The 16,856-nt window shown below is 44.9% G+C and overlaps 1 protein-coding gene across 1 annotated transcript in view; it reads right to left on the bottom strand.

Annotated features, from left to right (window-relative positions):
* LOC112240685 (plexin-A2-like) overlaps window positions 1-16,856 on the bottom strand; it is a 437,296-nt gene that overhangs the window by 92,159 nt on the left and 328,281 nt on the right. The window contains exon 13 of the mRNA XM_042299563.1: window positions 9,788-9,939. Within this exon, the coding sequence (XP_042155497.1) occupies window positions 9,788-9,939 (152 nt within the window). The remainder of the gene's footprint in view (window positions 1-9,787; window positions 9,940-16,856) is intronic.

Genomic DNA, 16,856 nt, shown 5'->3' with positions numbered 1-16,856 from the left:
TAGAGGGAGTGGTAGAGGGAGTGGCAGAGGGAGTGGCAGAGGGAGTGGCAGAGGGAGTGGCAGAGGGAGTGGCAGAGGGAGTGGCAGAGGGAGTGGTAGAGGGAGTGGTAGAGGGAGTGGCAGAGGGAGTGGCAGAGGGAGTGGTAGAGGGAGGGCAGAGGGAGTGGCAGAGGGAGTGGCAGAGGGAGTGGCAGAGGGAGTGGTAGAGGGAGTGGTAGAGGGAGTGGTAGAGGGAGTGGCAGAGGGAGTGGCAGAGGGAGTGGCAGAGGGAGTGGTAGAGGGAGTGGTAGAGGGAGTGGCAGAGGGAGTGGTAGAGGGAGTGGTAGAGGGAGTGGCAGAGGGAGTGGTAGAGGGAGTGGTAGAGGGAGTGGTAGAGGGAGTGGTAGAGGGAGTGGCAGAGGGAGTGGCAGAGGGAGTGGTAGAGGGAGTGGCAGAGGGAGTGGTAGAGGGAGTGGTAGAGGGAGTGGTAGAGGGAGTGGTAGAGGGAGATGCCGTGTGCTTCGCTGTTTGCCTGATCTTTTTTTCTGTTTTCAGTTTTCTTGAAGATCACTGCGCGACCCACAGCGTTGTTGTTCAGCAGCAGATGATGCTCTGTCAGCCACTGACTTGTCATTCCCACTCGCCATCACTTCTCCACAAGTTCTGACTGAGCTCAATCGTCATGAAACGCAAATACAGCGATGAGATTCTCTCTCCTGGTTTAATACAAGCTTTGAGAAATAACGAGGAGCGCCCACAATGTGTTTTATGCATGGAAGTGCTTAGTAATGTGTCTCTCAAAACGAACAAATTAAAATGACAGGTCCTGACCAAACATCCACAGCATGATGGTAAACCCAGGGAGTTCTTTCAGAACAGGGCAGAATGCTTCAGGAAACAGTGCTTTGCCAGTGGAAAACTAAGTCAGCTAACAAGGCATTATCATTTTATAACAGGTGATAAGCAGAAATACGGGAGCACTATCTCTCATAGTAGTAGATATAAGTTTCTCTTTCCATCAGTCCCCAGGCCTTGTACACAGCTAATAGCTAGCATTAGCCAAAGCAACCTAGTTAGCTACTGATGCAATCCCCGGTAACTGTACAGATGGAAAATGAGGCCTGCTGTACATTTTACTGTAGAAATTGTTAAACTAGTCTAGGTTGGAACTGTTGCTGTTTTAAAAATAAAAAAAATACTACTTTTTATTCTGAACTGGAATAAACTGATTGAAGCAAGATGTTTTTTGAGACCAACACAGTTCTGGGTTGCTCATCTGCAGCAGGAAGCGGTCTCCTGCCTGACTGAGAAAGCAGTAGATGTTCAGATCCAGTTTGGCACCACATACCTATGCAAGTCAGGGTTCTCAAGTACAGAAACAGTGTCAATGCTGAGCATCACCTCAGTGTTGCACTGTCAAAAACTGATCCCAGGATAGACATGCTTGTTGAAAACTTCAACCAGCCACACACCTCACATTAGGACTGTGTGTGTCTGTGTGTCTGTGTGTCTCTGTGTGTGTGTGTGTTCTGGTCTACATCTGTGTGATGTGATCAATCAGTTTATTCCAGTTCAGAATAAAAAATGATTTATTGTATTTTAACAGCAACAGTTCTAAACTAGACAGATATGTAAGAGTGTTTTTAATGGGGTAAAATAAACATGAATAGCTATTTATATGGGTAATTCATTTAATTGCTATTTGTTTTGCCTATATTGCATTTGTTTTAGGTACAAGGGCAATGAAATGTACCGATATTTATGTATAATTGCATATTTTCCCAGGCTGAATTTTTTTAAAGAAACCCTGCTCTACTCTACTCTACTCTACTCTACTCTACTCTACTCTACTCTACTCTACTCTACTCTACATGTGAGGGACATACTGTACTGACAGAGAGGGTTCCAATTCAGTTCTTACACCTGTCAAGGTGAGGGTTAGGGTCAAGGAGACGGTTTGGGACATGGTGAGGGTTTGGGTCAAGTTGAGGGTTTGGGGCAAGGTGAGGGTTAGGGTCAAGGTGAGGGTTTGGGTCAAGGTGAGGGTTATGGTTAGGGTCAAGGTGAGGGTTATGGTTAGGGTAAAGGTGAGGGTTATGGTTAGGGTAAATGTGAGGGTTTGGGTCAAGGTGAGGGTTAGGGTCAAGGTGAGGGTTATGGTTACGATAAAGGTGAGGGTTATGGTTAGGGTAAAGGTGAGGGTTTGGGTCAAGGTGAGGGTTATGGTTAGGGTAAAGGTGAGGGTTATGGTTAGGGTAAAGGTGAGGGTTATGGTTAGGGTAAAAGCGAGGGTTGGGTAAAGGTGAGGGGTTAGGGGCAAGGTGAGGGTTATGGTTAGGGTAAAAGTGAGGGTTGGGTCAAGGTGAGGGGTATGGTTAGGATCAAGGTGACGGTTGGGTCAAGGTGAGGGTTGGGTTAAGGTGAGGGTTGGTTAGGGTTAAGTTGAGGGTTTGGATCAAAGTGAGTGTTGGGTTAAGGTGAGGGTTATGGTTAGGGTAAAGGTGAGGGTTGGGTCAAGGTGAGGATCAAGGTGACGGTTGGGTCAAGGTGAGGGTTGGGTTAAGGTGAGGGTTATGGTTAGGGTAAAGGTGAGGGTTGGGTCAAGGTGAGGGGTTACGGTCAAGGTGAGGGCTATGGTTAGGGTAAAGGTGAGGGTTATGGTTAGGGTAAAAGCGAGGGTTGGGTAAAGGTGAGGGGTTAGGGGCAAGGTGAGGGTTATGGTTAGGGTAAAAGTGAGGGTTGGGTCAAGGTGAGGGGTTAGGGTCAAGGTGAGGGTTATGGTTAGGGTAAAGGTGAGGGTTTGGGTCAAGGTGAGGGTTATGGTTTGGGTCAAGGTGAGGGTTAGGGTTAAGTTGAGGGTTTGGATCAAAGTGAGTGTTGGGTTAAGGTGAGGGTTATGGTTAGGGTAAAGGTGAGGGTTGGGTCAAGGTGAGGATCAAGGTGACGGTTGGGTACACGTCTGTCTAGGTGAAGTCAAGGTGAGGGTTGGGTTAAGGTGAGGGTTATGGTTAGGGTAAAGGTAAAGGTGAGGGTTGGGTCAAGGTGAGGGGTTAGGGGCAAGGTGAGGGTTATGGTTAGGGTAAAGGTGAGGGTTGGGTCAAGGTGAGGGGTTACGGTCAAGGTGAGGGCTATGGTTAGGGTAAAGGTGAGGGTTTGGGTCAAGGTGAGGGTTATGGTTTGGGTCAAGGTGAGGGTTTGGGTCAAGGTGAGGGTTAGGGTCCATAAACCACTCAACTCTACTGTACTCAGGGTCAGAAAGTCCTGCTGTGTGCTTACAGGGAGGCTCAGAGGTATACAGTATACAGTATATATACACCTGTCTAGGTGAAGATAGAGACAGGGAGACTGAGAGGTGTACAGTATATATACACCTGTCTAGGTGAAGACAGAGACAGGGAGGCTGAGAGGTGTACAGTATATATACACCTGTCTAGGTGAAGACAGAGACAGGGAGGCTGAGAGGTGTACAGTATATATACACCTGTCTAGGTGAAGACAGAGACAGGGAGGCTGAGAGGTGTACAGTATATATACACCTGTCTAGGTGAAGACAGAGACAGGGAGACTGAGAGGTGTACAGTATATATACACCTGTCTAGGTGAAGACAGAGACAGGGAGACTGAGAGGTGTACAGTATATATACACCTGTCTAGGTGAAGACAGAGACAGGGAGACTGAGAGGTGTACAGTATATATACGTCTGTCTAGGTGAAGACAGAGACAGGGAGGCTGAGAGGTGTACAGTATATATACGTCTGTCTAGGTGAAGACAGAGACAGGGAGACTGAGAGGTGTACAGTATATATACGTCTGTCTAGGTGAAGACAGAGACAGGGAGGCTGAGAGGTGTACAGTATATATACACCTGTCTAGGTGAAGATAGAGACAGGGAGGCTGAGAGGTGTACAGTATATATACACCTGTCTAGGTGAAGACAGAGACAGGGAGGCTGAGAGGTGTACAGTATATATACACCTGTCTAGGTGAAGATAGAGACAGGGAGGCTGAGAGGTGTACAGTATATATACGTCTGTCTAGGTGAAGACAGAGACAGGGAGGCTGAGAGGTGTACAGTATATATACGTCTGTCTAGGTGAAGACAGAGACAGGGAGGCTGAGAGGTGTACAGTATATATACACCTGTCTAGGTGAAGACAGAGACAGGGAGGCTGAGAGGTGTACAGTATATATACACCTGTCTAGGTGAAGACAGAGACAGGGAGACTGAGAGGTGTACAGTATATATACACCTGTCTAGGTGAAGACAGAGACAGGGAGGCTGAGAGGTGTACAGTATATATATATATACACCTGTCTAGGTGAAGATAGAGACAGGGAGACTGAGAGGTGTACAGTATATATATATATATACACCTGTCTAGGTGAAGACAGAGACAGGGAGGCTGAGAGGTGTACAGTATATATATATATACACCTGTCTAGGTGAAGACAGAGACAGGGAGGCTGAGAGGTGTAGACAGTATATATATATACACCTGTCTAGGTGAAGACAGAGACAGGGAGGCTCAGAGGTATACAGTATACAGTATATATACACCTGTCTAGGTGAAGACAGAGACAGGGAGGCTCAGAGGTATACAGTATACAGTATATATACACCTGTCTAGGTGAAGACAGAGACAGGGAGACTGAGAGGTGTACAGTATATATACACCTGTCTAGGTGAAGACAGAGACAGGGAGACTGAGAGGTGTACAGTATATATACGTCTGTCTAGGTGAAGACAGAGACAGGGAGACTGAGAGGTTTACAGTATATATACACCTGTCTAGGTGAAGACAGAGACAGGGAGACTGAGAGGTGTACAGTATATATACGTCTGTCTAGGTGAAGACAGAGACAGGGAGACAGAGGTTTACAGTATATATACACCTGTCTAGGTGAAGACAGAGACAGGGAGGCTGAGAGGTGTACAGTATATATACACCTGTCTAGGTGAAGACAGAGACAGGGAGACTGAGAGGTGTACAGTATATATACGTCTGTCTAGGTGAAGACAGAGACAGGGAGGCTGAGAGGTGTACAGTATATATACACCTGTCTAGGTGAAGATAGAGACAGGGAGGCTGAGAGGTGTACAGTATATATACACCTGTCTAGGTGAAGACAGAGACAGGGAGGCTGAGAGGTGTACAGTATATATACACCTGTCTAGGTGAAGATAGAGACAGGGAGGCTGAGAGGTTTACAGTATATATACACCTGTCTAGGTGAAGATAGAGACAGGGAGGCTGAGAGGTGTACAGTATATATACACCTGTCTAGGTGAAGATAGAGACAGGGAGACTGAGAGGTGTACAGTATATATACACCTGTCTAGGTGAAGATAGAGACAGGGAGGCTGAGAGGTGTACAGTATATATACACCTGTCTAGGTGAAGACAGAGACAGGGAGGCTGAGAGGTTTACAGTATATATACGTCTGTCTAGGTGAAGATAGAGACAGGGAGACTGAGGAGGTGTACAGTATATATACACCTGTCTAGGTGAAGACAGAGACAGGGAGACTGAGAGGTGTACAGTATATATACACCTGTCTAGGTGAAGACAGAGACAGGGAGGCTGAGAGGTGTACAGTATATACACGTCTGTCTAGGTGAAGATAGAGACAGGGAGACTGAGAGGTGTACAGTATATATACACCTGTCTAGGTGAAGACAGAGACAGGGAGGCTGAGAGGTGTACAGTATATATACACCTGTCTAGGTGAAGACAGAGACAGGGAGACTGAGAGGTGTACAGTATATATACACCTGTCTAGGTGAAGACAGAGACAGGGAGGCTGAGAGGTATACAGTGTACAGTATATATACACCTGTCTAGGTGAAGACAGAGACAGGGAGGCTGAGAGGTGTACAGTATATATACACCTGTCTAGGTGAAGACAGAGACAGGGAGGCTGAGAGGTGTACAGTATATATACACCTGTCTAGGTGAAGACAGAGACAGGGAGGCTGAGAGGTGTACAGTATATATACGTCTGTCTAGGTGAAGACAGAGACAGGGAGACTGAGAGGTGTACAGTATATATACACCTGTCTAGGTGAAGACAGAGACAGGGAGGCTGAGAGGTGTACAGTATATATACGTCTGTCTAGGTGAAGATAGAGACAGGGAGACTGAGAGGTGTACAGTATATATACACCTGTCTAGGTGAAGACAGAGACAGGGAGACTGAGAGGTGTACAGTATATATACACCTGTCTAGGTGAAGACAGAGACAGGGAGGCTGAGAGGTGTACAGTATATATACACCTGTCTAGGTGAAGATAGAGACAGGGAGACTGAGAGGTGTACAGTATATATACGTCTGTCTAGGTGAAGACAGAGACAGGGAGACTGAGAGGTGTACAGTATATATACACCTGTCTAGGTGAAGATAGAGACAGGGAGACTGAGAGGTGTACAGTATATATACGTCTGTCTAGGTGAAGACAGAGACAGGGAGGCTGAGAGGTGTACAGTATATATACACCTGTCTAGGTGAAGATAGAGACAGGGAGGCTGAGAGGTGTACAGTATATATACACCTGTCTAGGTGAAGACAGAGACAGGGAGACTGAGAGGTGTACAGTATATATACGTCTGTCTAGGTGAAGACAGAGACAGGGAGACTGAGAGGTGTACAGTATATATACGTCTGTCTAGGTGAAGACAGAGACAGGGAGACTGAGAGGTGTACAGTATATATACACCTGTCTAGGTGAAGACAGAGACAGGGAGGCTGAGAGGTGTACAGTATATATATGTCTGTCTAGGTGAAGACAGAGACAGGGAGACTGAGAGGTGTACAGTATATATATGTCTGTCTAGGTGAAGACAGAGACAGGGAGACTGAGAGGTGTACAGTATATATACACCTGTCTAGGTGAAGACAGAGACAGGGAGGCTGAGAGGTGTACAGTATATATACACCTGTCTAGGTGAAGACAGAGACAGGGAGGCTGAGAGGTGTACAGTATATATATATACACCTGTCTAGGTGAAGACAGAGACAGGGAGGCTGAGAGGTGTACAGTATATATATATATATACACCTGTCTAGGTGAAGACAGAGACAGGGAGGCTGAGAGGTTTACAGTATATATACGTCTGTCTAGGTGAAGACAGAGACAGGGAGACTGAGAGGTGTACAGTATATATACGTCTGTCTAGGTGAAGACAGAGACAGGGAGGCTGAGAGGTGTACAGTATATATACGTCTGTCTAGGTGAAGACAGAGACAGGGAGGCTGAGAGGTGTACAGTATATATACGTCTGTCTAGGTGAAGACAGAGACAGGGAGGCTGAGAGGTGTACAGTATATATACGTCTGTCTAGGTGAAGACAGAGACAGGGAGACTGAGAGGTGTACAGTATATATACGTCTGTCTAGGTGAAGACAGAGACAGGGAGGCTGAGAGGTGTACAGTACAGTATATATACACCTGTCTAGGTGAAGATAGAGACAGGGAGGCTGAGAGGTGTACAGTATATATACACCTGTCTAGGTGAAGATAGAGACAGGGAGGCTGAGAGGTGTACAGTATATATACACCTGTCTAGGTGAAGACAGAGACAGGGAGGCTGAGAGGTGTACAGTATACAGTATATATACACCTGTCTAGGTGAAGACAGAGACAGGGAGGCTGAGAGGTGTACAGTATATATACACCTGTCTAGGTGAAGACAGAGACAGGGAGGCTGAGAGGTGTACAGTATATATACGTCTGTCTAGGTGAAGACAGAGACAGGGAGGCTGAGAGGTATACAGTATACAGTATATATACACCTGTCTAGGTGAAGATAGAGACAGGGAGGCTGAGAGGTGTACAGTATATATACGTCTGTCTAGGTGAAGACAGAGACAGGGAGACTGAGAGGTGTACAGTATATATACGTCTGTCTAGGTGAAGACAGAGACAGGGAGACTGAGAGGTGTACAGTATATATACACCTGTCTAGGTGAAGACAGAGACAGGGAGGCTGAGAGGTGTACAGTATATATACACCTGTCTAGGTGAAGACAGAGACAGGGAGGCTGAGAGGTGTACAGTATATATACACCTGTCTAGGTGAAGACAGAGACAGGGAGGCTGAGAGGTGTACAGTATATATACACCTGTCTAGTGAAGAAGAGACAGAGACAGGGAGGCTGAGAGGTGTACAGTCTAGGTATATATATATATACACCTGTCTAGGTGAAGATAGAGACAGGGAGACTGAGAGGTGTACAGTATATATATATATATATATACACCTGTCTAGGTGAAGACAGAGACAGGGAGGCTCAGAGGTGTACAGTATATATACACCTGTCTAGGTGAAGACAGAGACAGGGAGACTGAGAGGTTTACAGTATATATACACCTGTCTAGGTGAAGATAGAGACAGGGAGGCTCAGAGGTGTACAGTATATATACACCTGTCTAGGTGAAGACAGAGACAGGGAGGCTCAGAGGTGTACAGTATATATACGTCTGTCTAGGTGAAGATAGAGACAGGGAGGCTGAGAGGTGTACAGTATATATACACCTGTCTAGGTGAAGATAGAGACAGGGAGGCTGAGAGGTTTACAGTATATATACACCTGTCTAGGTGAAGATAGAGACAGGGAGACTGAGAGGTGTACAGTATATATACACCTGTCTAGGTGAAGATAGAGACAGGGAGACTGAGAGGTGTACAGTATATATACACCTGTCTAGGTGAAGACAGAGACAGGGAGACTGAGAGGTGTACAGTATATATACGTCTGTCTAGGTGAAGATAGAGACAGGGAGACTGAGAGGTGTACAGTATATATACGTCTGTCTAGGTGAAGACAGAGACAGGGAGGCTGAGAGGTGTACAGTATATATACACCTGTCTAGGTGAAGACAGAGACAGGGAGACTGAGAGGTGTACAGTATATATATATATATATGTCTGTCTAGGTGAAGACAGAGACAGGGAGACTGAGAGGTGTACAGTATATATACACCTGTCTAGGTGAAGATAGAGACAGGGAGACTGAGAGGTGTACAGTATATATACACCTGTCTAGGTGAAGATAGAGACAGGGAGGCTGAGAGGTTTACAGTATATATACACCTGTCTAGGTGAGGGGAGTGTATCCACAATGCACTGCTCTCCTGACTCATACTGACTTGTACCTAGTCTATTTGTGGGAGGCAGCAGGAAGCAGGAAGCCAATTATTAACCAGGGTTAATGTGCTCTCTGCTGTACCAGACAATCATAACAAGTAAACAAAGGTAAACACATACAGATGTTCTGGGACTGACAGTGTGTGTGTGTCTATGTGTGTGTGTGCGCGTGCGTGAGGCATGGGCTATCTTCCTGTACAGGAAAACAACAGGCAGACTGCTGGCCCAGCTCCAGTCATAATTAAGAGTTGTCTCTCTGGTGTGTGTGTGTGTCTGAGCTGCCAGCTTGTGTTAGAAAGTCCTGTCTCATGCATACAGCCACAAGGGCTTGAGAGTTAATATAATTAGGCCTATGTGATGTTAATTTTCTCTCACTGGTCAGAAAGCTGCAGACTTAGTGGCTGTATGGCTGTTGTTGGCTAGTCTTAACATGGTAAAGAATGTCTTCAACTGAGATCATTTGTTGTGAAGATAATAAACGATTTCCCCTTTTTAGGTCACTCTATTTCAAGGCCTCATCTGTCATTATTCCATTACTGTTCTGTGTAAACATTTTCCATTCACTTAGCCTTCAACAGAATACACATTGTGGGAACGTCCAAGGTTAGAGTTAAGGCTAGGTTAATGTGTGTGTGTGTGTGTGTGTGTGTGTTGACTTACTGCTCAGCGATAATGTAGCCTTCCTCCACAGGGGAACACTTGACCCCAGCCACCTTCACGTTGTCCACCATCTCACTGAAAGCCAGGCCCAGGTTCATGCCATGGATGGTCACCCTGGTACCCCCCTCTGGAGGGCCTGCTACTGGGGTCACCTGCAGGGGAGAGAGGTCAGAGATGGAGAAACAGTGTCTTCATGCTTTCATTCATATGATTAAATAGAACACTATGCCATTCTATAGTAATATGGTATTCTCTGACAATCGATGGTTTTGAAGATGACGAACATAATATGATATTGTATATCTCTAGGCTTTCCATCTCACCAAATGGATTAGGAGAGACCCTCCACACTGCATGTAGCAGTGAGCAGGGAGTCTGAACAGAAATTCAAAGCATTTTCAACCTTCCCACCCCAACCATACATTTCAGAAAACAGGTACGATGTCATCAGACCAGAGCACACTGAACAGAGGGTACTAATTGAACCTACATCATTATTCCTGGAAAGACCATGTCATAGTCCACTTCACATACACACAAAAACACAAGCCTCCCAGATAGACCTTAACTACCAGCACCATCTTCTAATCTACTTTACACCAGTACACTGAGCATGAGTTATGCATTAATTAAAGCACAGTAAAGAACTTGGCCAAACATAAAAACTTGAACAGTGCATTAACATTCTGGATACCTGCCTCGTCCCCTGATCTGCTGCTGCTGTTGCCATGAGTGATAAATCTAACAAGATGCCTTATTAGTGCTCAGTGCAGCCCACCTTGTAATAAAATACAATATGGCCGCCCAGCGTGACCTTGGCGCTAGGTGGCATGCTGCCTTCTGTGCTGCACAGCCCATCTGAGGTGAGGAGCTGGCTGCTGTCCAGTGTGTGTGAGGAGGAGGAGAGAAGGAGGAGAGAAGGAGGAGAGAAAAGGGAAAGAAAAGAAGAGAGACGAGAAGAGAGGAGCAGGAAGAGGGGACACACACTACCATCTCCGTGTGAGCTCACAGCCTCTAGATACACAATCAATATGCCATTAGTGGGCATGCATGCTGAAGTAAAAACAACACGAGCACCCAGCATTTTAAGAGCAGTGCCTGCTCTCTCTCTACCCCCCTCTGAAACTGTGTGCTCACTAGTGCGTTGCGCTAACCCAGTGGGACGTGCATTGTAATCTAGATTTAGTGGACATTACAGTAATTGTTCTGGATGTAAAGTAAGTGTGTCACTGCACTGCCTGAGGGTCTGAATAGATTCATGTTTTATTGCTGCTTGGGTATGCTGGGTACGGGAGGACAGAGTGGAGAGAGGAGGCCTGGCTAAATATATCCATGTCAGACCATGGCTGCAGCAATCCGGAACGACGTAGGGATAGTTACATAACAAATGGAGGGAATTGAATGCCTCAGAGAGAGAGAGAGGTAGAGACAGGGAAGGACACAGAGAGACAGAGACAGGTAGAAAGAGAGGATGAAGAAGGGGGGTGAATAGAATAAGATTTTGTGTGCCCCTCTGGTAGGTGTGGCAGCTAAATGACAATGATGATGATTATGATGATGATGATGCATACAGTATCTCTACTGAAAGGGTGTGACACTCTCCTAGCCAGGGGCTATAATACAACTCTTCCAATGACAGGCGGGACATGGGATATAACTTTAAGAAATGTAATCCATGCATGTTACCCATATCACTGAGCTTCCACTGACAGAAAGAGGCTTGATTCATCAGATTAGTACAAATATCACTTTGTGTGGCACTATTCTTCAAAGCCGTCAAAGACTCATCCTCAAAGCCTTGTTGAGGAAAGACACTCCATGTCTGACCATGGCGCTTTCTGAGTGGCAGACGGACAATGGGATGATACCCACAGAAGTCCCAAAGGACTGATTCCAGAATTGTGGTTACATGGTGACATGCTAACCCACTCCTAATGAACAAAGACAGACTGGGATCTGGCTCAGGAATGCAGTGTGTGTGTGTGTGTGTGTGTGTGAGGGAGGGAGAATTCATGCTATATCCTCCTTTCGGCTCCCTCGTTTCCTTTCAGGCTAGGTGACAAACTTCTCCACTCCAGGTGCCAGCCACTCGCCAGCCTGCCTGTTTGTTTTACGCTAAACACGGACTCTCTACTCTCCCAGCCCCAACCAGGCAAGAGGAGGAGGAGAGGATGGTTCATTGGGCATGCACACACCCCCTGTCGCCCAGCATCCCCTCTTGTCCCTGCCTCCCCAGCTCCACGCTCCCTCTGTAATCCTTTTAAGAGGAGCTCCACTGCCCACACGGCTTTGTCACACTGTGTCAATGGACGGTAATACCCGGAAAACAGCCGGCCGGCCAGGCAGAACCAGCTCACACATGCCCACTTCCTGTCCCTCAGACACAGGTCCAGGGATGTAAAGGGTGGGCCGGTGGGGGGCAAATGTTCACTTCCTAACACATGCCACTGGATTGGGACTGAGAAGGATGAGAAAGGAGAAGTGCAGAAGTGTGGTGAGATGACTAGATGAAGGGATGAGATGGTGTCATGACGTTGCCCTCTTTGAGTATAGCAAGCCCCATCCCCCTCTCCCTGCCTCCCCCTGCCTCCTTCAACTAGGCTGCTGTGGTCAGAGAGAGGTCGTACATTTCTGAGGAGAACCCTGCCACATGGCCACACAGTATAAGAGGCAGAGTAAATTTTCATAGGGAACAAAGGAATTCTGAATAAAACCCCAACTTTGAGAAATTATCACCAGACCATGTTTTTCTCCATTAGGAGAGGACGAAGGTTGTAGACCATTGCTGAATCTTTTAACCATACCACGTGGTTAAACTCTTAGACTATCGATACCGACAGAATAAGAACAAGTCTTTGATATTAATTACTAGTCTGCAGCTAGGAATTCGGTATCATTGAATGCAAAGAATGACAAATGAATGAATGTCACTCTGAACTATCCCCTCTAACCAAGACAGAGAGAGAGAGAGGATGAAACTCTCCAACAGAAACAAACTTTTCACCAGCGATCAAGACGACACACTGAGCGTAAATATATTGATTGATTGCAATTGTTCCCGAATGAATAAGCGTCCATGTGCAAAGGATTAGTATTTCAATTGTTATAATTATCACTCTGTAGTGACTTCTTAGTCGACCCCCACTTTCCCTTTTGTCTAACAAGCCGCCATGCCGGTTTAGCCCACTAGGGCACATTCTCCTATCATTTCTTGTAACCATATTTACTGTTTGTTTATGCATTTCTGTCAATTACTTAGTTAGTAATACATTAATTATTTAAGACAATTGATGTATGGATGACTCATAGTGAAGACTGGGTTCGTGCAGATAACCGACAATTTACGACGTCTGGAATGAGACTAACGTGAGGTAAAGTAAATAATTAATTAATTCGAAAACTAATTGATCAGATAAAATATCTGAAAATATCTGCCCCGCCTTCCTAGTTAATTACAGTTACATGATTAATCAGTTGATCGCGTAATACTAATTACAGAGAATCTTTGATAAAAACTATAAGTCTTCAATGTAATGATAGTAAAGACACGACAATGGAGAAGTGTGTTAGAGAAGAAGGAGAAAGTGTCGAGGCAGTGAGATTGATCTACAAGGAGAAGACGAGAGGAATTCCTATTCTAATCCATTAAAAGAACCTCAGAGAAACAGGAAGTCTCTTTAGTAGATATTCCCCAGTCAGTAGAGTAGGGTGGTCCTCTGTTGCTCAGTTGGTAGAACATGGCGCCTGTAATGCCAGGCTAGTGGGTTAAACCACCTGTACATAAATCGTATGCGAGCATGACTATAAGTTCCTTTGGATAAAATTGTCTGCTAAATGGCATATATTACAGAGGAAGGGAGGAGTGGCCTATAACAACAACCTGGCATTGCTAAGTGCTGTGTTTTTATATTCAGCTGAAGTCATGGTGGGAAAAATGGTGCTCATCTAGTCTAGGCCAAACTCAATAGAGGCTGTAGAAAAGCAATCCGTGCTAGCTTTAAGGGGAGTTAGAACACTACGTCTGAAGCTCAATGACATTCTAGAGAGAGAGAGAGAGAGAGAGAGAGAGAGAGAGAGAGAGAGAGAGAGAGGAAGAGGGAGAGAGAGGGAGGCTTTGAGCTGTGTCATCTGTATCATCTTATAATGGCAGACAGCACTCTGTACTCTCATGTGAACAGGCCTTAATGTAGGCTTCACTAGTACTTTCTCTCACTGTGTTTTAGGCTTCCCATATCTCAGATAAAAGCGGTTTCTGATTACATTCAAACTAAGCAGCCTGAGGTAAAAAATACAAAGTGAAAGTGTGTTAGATCTGTTATCTCTGAAGCTACTATATGGTATGACTCTGAGCGTGTGTAGCATCTGAATAGCTGTGATAGATCCACTCCCAGTGTTTTAAACGAAACAGCTTGCACCAGACCTGAGAGCTGTCTTTGGGTCTTTGCTGGTAGTCTTTGCAGGTAGTTCAGGCATGTCGGATTTCATTGTGACTAGTGTTTAACGGACTTGATAAAACCCACTTATCACTTGTTTCTCCACGAACAAACTACACACTAAATACTTCATAGACTCTTAAAAGTATTGTAGCCTGCCCGAGAGATACATACACTGCCGAGAGATACAGGCACAGACGAAAAATAGTTTTAGCGTATAAAAAGGAAAAGAGAGGAGAAACAATGGGAGGAGAACAGGAATGATGAGAGGGAGGGAGTAATGTTCTTTAACAGGAATGATGAGAGGGAGTAATGTTCTTTAACAGGAATGATGAGAGGGAGTAATGTTCTTTAACAGGAATGATGAGAGGGAGTAATGTTCTTTAACAGGAATGATTAGAGGGAGAGAGTAATGTTCTTTAACAGGAATGATGAGAGGGAGAGAGTAATGTTCTTTAACAGGAATGATGAGAGGGAGGGAGTAATGTTCTTTAACAGGAATGATGAGAGGGAGTAATGTTCTTTAACAGGAATGATGAGAGGGAGGGAGTAATGTTCTTTAACAGGAATGACGAGAGGGAGGGAGTAATGTTCTTTAACAGGAATGATGAGAGGGAGTAATGTTCTTTAACAGGAATGATGAGAGGGAGGGAGTAATGTTCTTTAACAGGAATGACGAGAGGGAGGGAGTAATGTTCTTTAACAGGAATGATGAGAGGGAGAGAGTAATGTTCTTTAACAGGAATGATGAGAGGGAGGGAGTAATGTTCTTTAACAGGAATGATGAGAGGGAGGGAGTAATGTTCTTTAACAGGAATGATGAGAGGGAGGGAGTAATGTTCTTTAACAGGAATGATGAGAGGGAGGGAGTAATGTTCTTTAACAGGAATGATGAGAGGGAGAGAGTAATGTTCTTTAACAGGAATGATGAGAGGGAGAGAGTAATGTTCTTTAACAGGAATGATGAGAGGGAGGGAGTAATGTTCTTTAACAGGAATGATGAGAGGGAGGGAGTAATGTTCTTTAACAGGAATGACGAGAGGGAGGGAGTAATGTTCTTTAACAGGAATGATGAGAGGGAGAGAGTAATGTTCTTTAACAGGAATGACAAGAGGGAGGGAGTAATGTTCTTTAACAGGAATGATGAGAGGGAGGGAGTAATGTTCTTTAACAGGAATGATGAGAGGGAGGAAGTAATGTTCTTTAACAGGAATGATGAGAGGGAGGGAGTAATGTTCTTTAACAGGAATGATGAGAGGGAGGGAGTAATGTTCTTTAACAGGAATGATAAGAGGGAGAGAGTAATGTTCTTTAACAGGAATGATGAGAGGGAGAGAGTAATGTTCTTTAACAGGAATGATGAGAGGGAGTAATGTTCTTTAACAGGAATGATGAGAGGGAGTAATGTTCTTTAACAGGAATGACGAGAAGGAGTAATGTTCTTTAACAGGAATGATGAGAGGGAGGGAGTAATGTTCTTTTAACAGGAATGATGAGAGGGAGGGAGAAATGTTCTTTAACAGGAATGATGAGAGGGAGGAGTAATGTTCTTTAACAGGAATGATGAGAGGGAGTAATGTTCTTTAACAGGAATGACGAGAGGGAGGGAGTAATGTTCTTTAACAGGAATGATAAGAGGGAGAGAGTAATGTTCTTTAACAGGAATGATGAGAGGGAGTAATGTTCTTTAACAGGAATGATGAGAGGGAGTAATGTTCTTTAACAGGAATGACGAGAGGGAGGGAGTAATGTTCTTTAACAGGAATGATGAGAGGGAGAGAGTAATGTTCTTTAACAGGAATGACGAGAGGGAGGGAGTAATGTTCTTTAACAGGAATGATGAGAGGGAGGGAGTAATGTTCTTTAACAGGAATGATGAGAGGGAGTAATGTTCTTTAACAGGAATGATGAGAGGGAGGGAGTAATGTTCTTTAACAGGAATGACGAGAAGGAGTAATGTTCTTTAACAGGAATGATGAGAGGGAGGGAGTAATGTTCTTTTAACAGGAATGATGAGAGGGAGGGAGAAATGTTCTTTAACAGGAATGATGAGAGGGAGTAATGTTCTTCAACAGGAATGATGAGAGAGAGTAATGTTCTTTAACATGAATGGTGAGAGGGAGTAATGTTCTTTAACAGGAATGATGAGAGGGAGGGAGTAATGTTCTTTAACAGGAATGATGAGAGGGAGTAATGTTCTTTAACAGGAATGACGAGAGGGAGGGAGTAATGTTCTTTAACAGGAATGATGAGAGGGAGAGAGTAATGTTCTTTAACAGGAATGACGAGAGGGAGGGAGTAATGTTCTTTAACAGGAATGATGAGAGGGAGGGAGTAATGTTCTTTAACAGGAATGATGAGAGGGAGGGAGTAATGTTCTTTAACAGGAATGATGAGAGGGAGGGAGTAATGTTCTTTAACAGGAATGATGAGAGGGAGGGAGTAATGTTCTTTAACAGGAATGATGAGAAGGAGAGAGTAATGTTCTTTAACAGGAATGATAAGAGGGAGAGAGTAATGTTCTTTAACAGGAATGATGAGAGGGAGAGAGTAATGTTCTTTAACAGGAATGACGAGAGGGAGTAATGTTCTTTAACAGGAATGACGAGAGGGAGGGAGTAATGTTCTTTAACAGG

The sequence above is a fragment of the Oncorhynchus tshawytscha genome, linkage group LG16, assembly GCF_018296145.1.
Source record: "Oncorhynchus tshawytscha isolate Ot180627B linkage group LG16, Otsh_v2.0, whole genome shotgun sequence".
Classification (NCBI taxonomy): Eukaryota; Metazoa; Chordata; class Actinopteri; order Salmoniformes; family Salmonidae; genus Oncorhynchus; species Oncorhynchus tshawytscha.
Note: the sequence above shows the minus strand (reverse complement) of the source record. Positions and strands in the feature narration are given on the sequence as shown.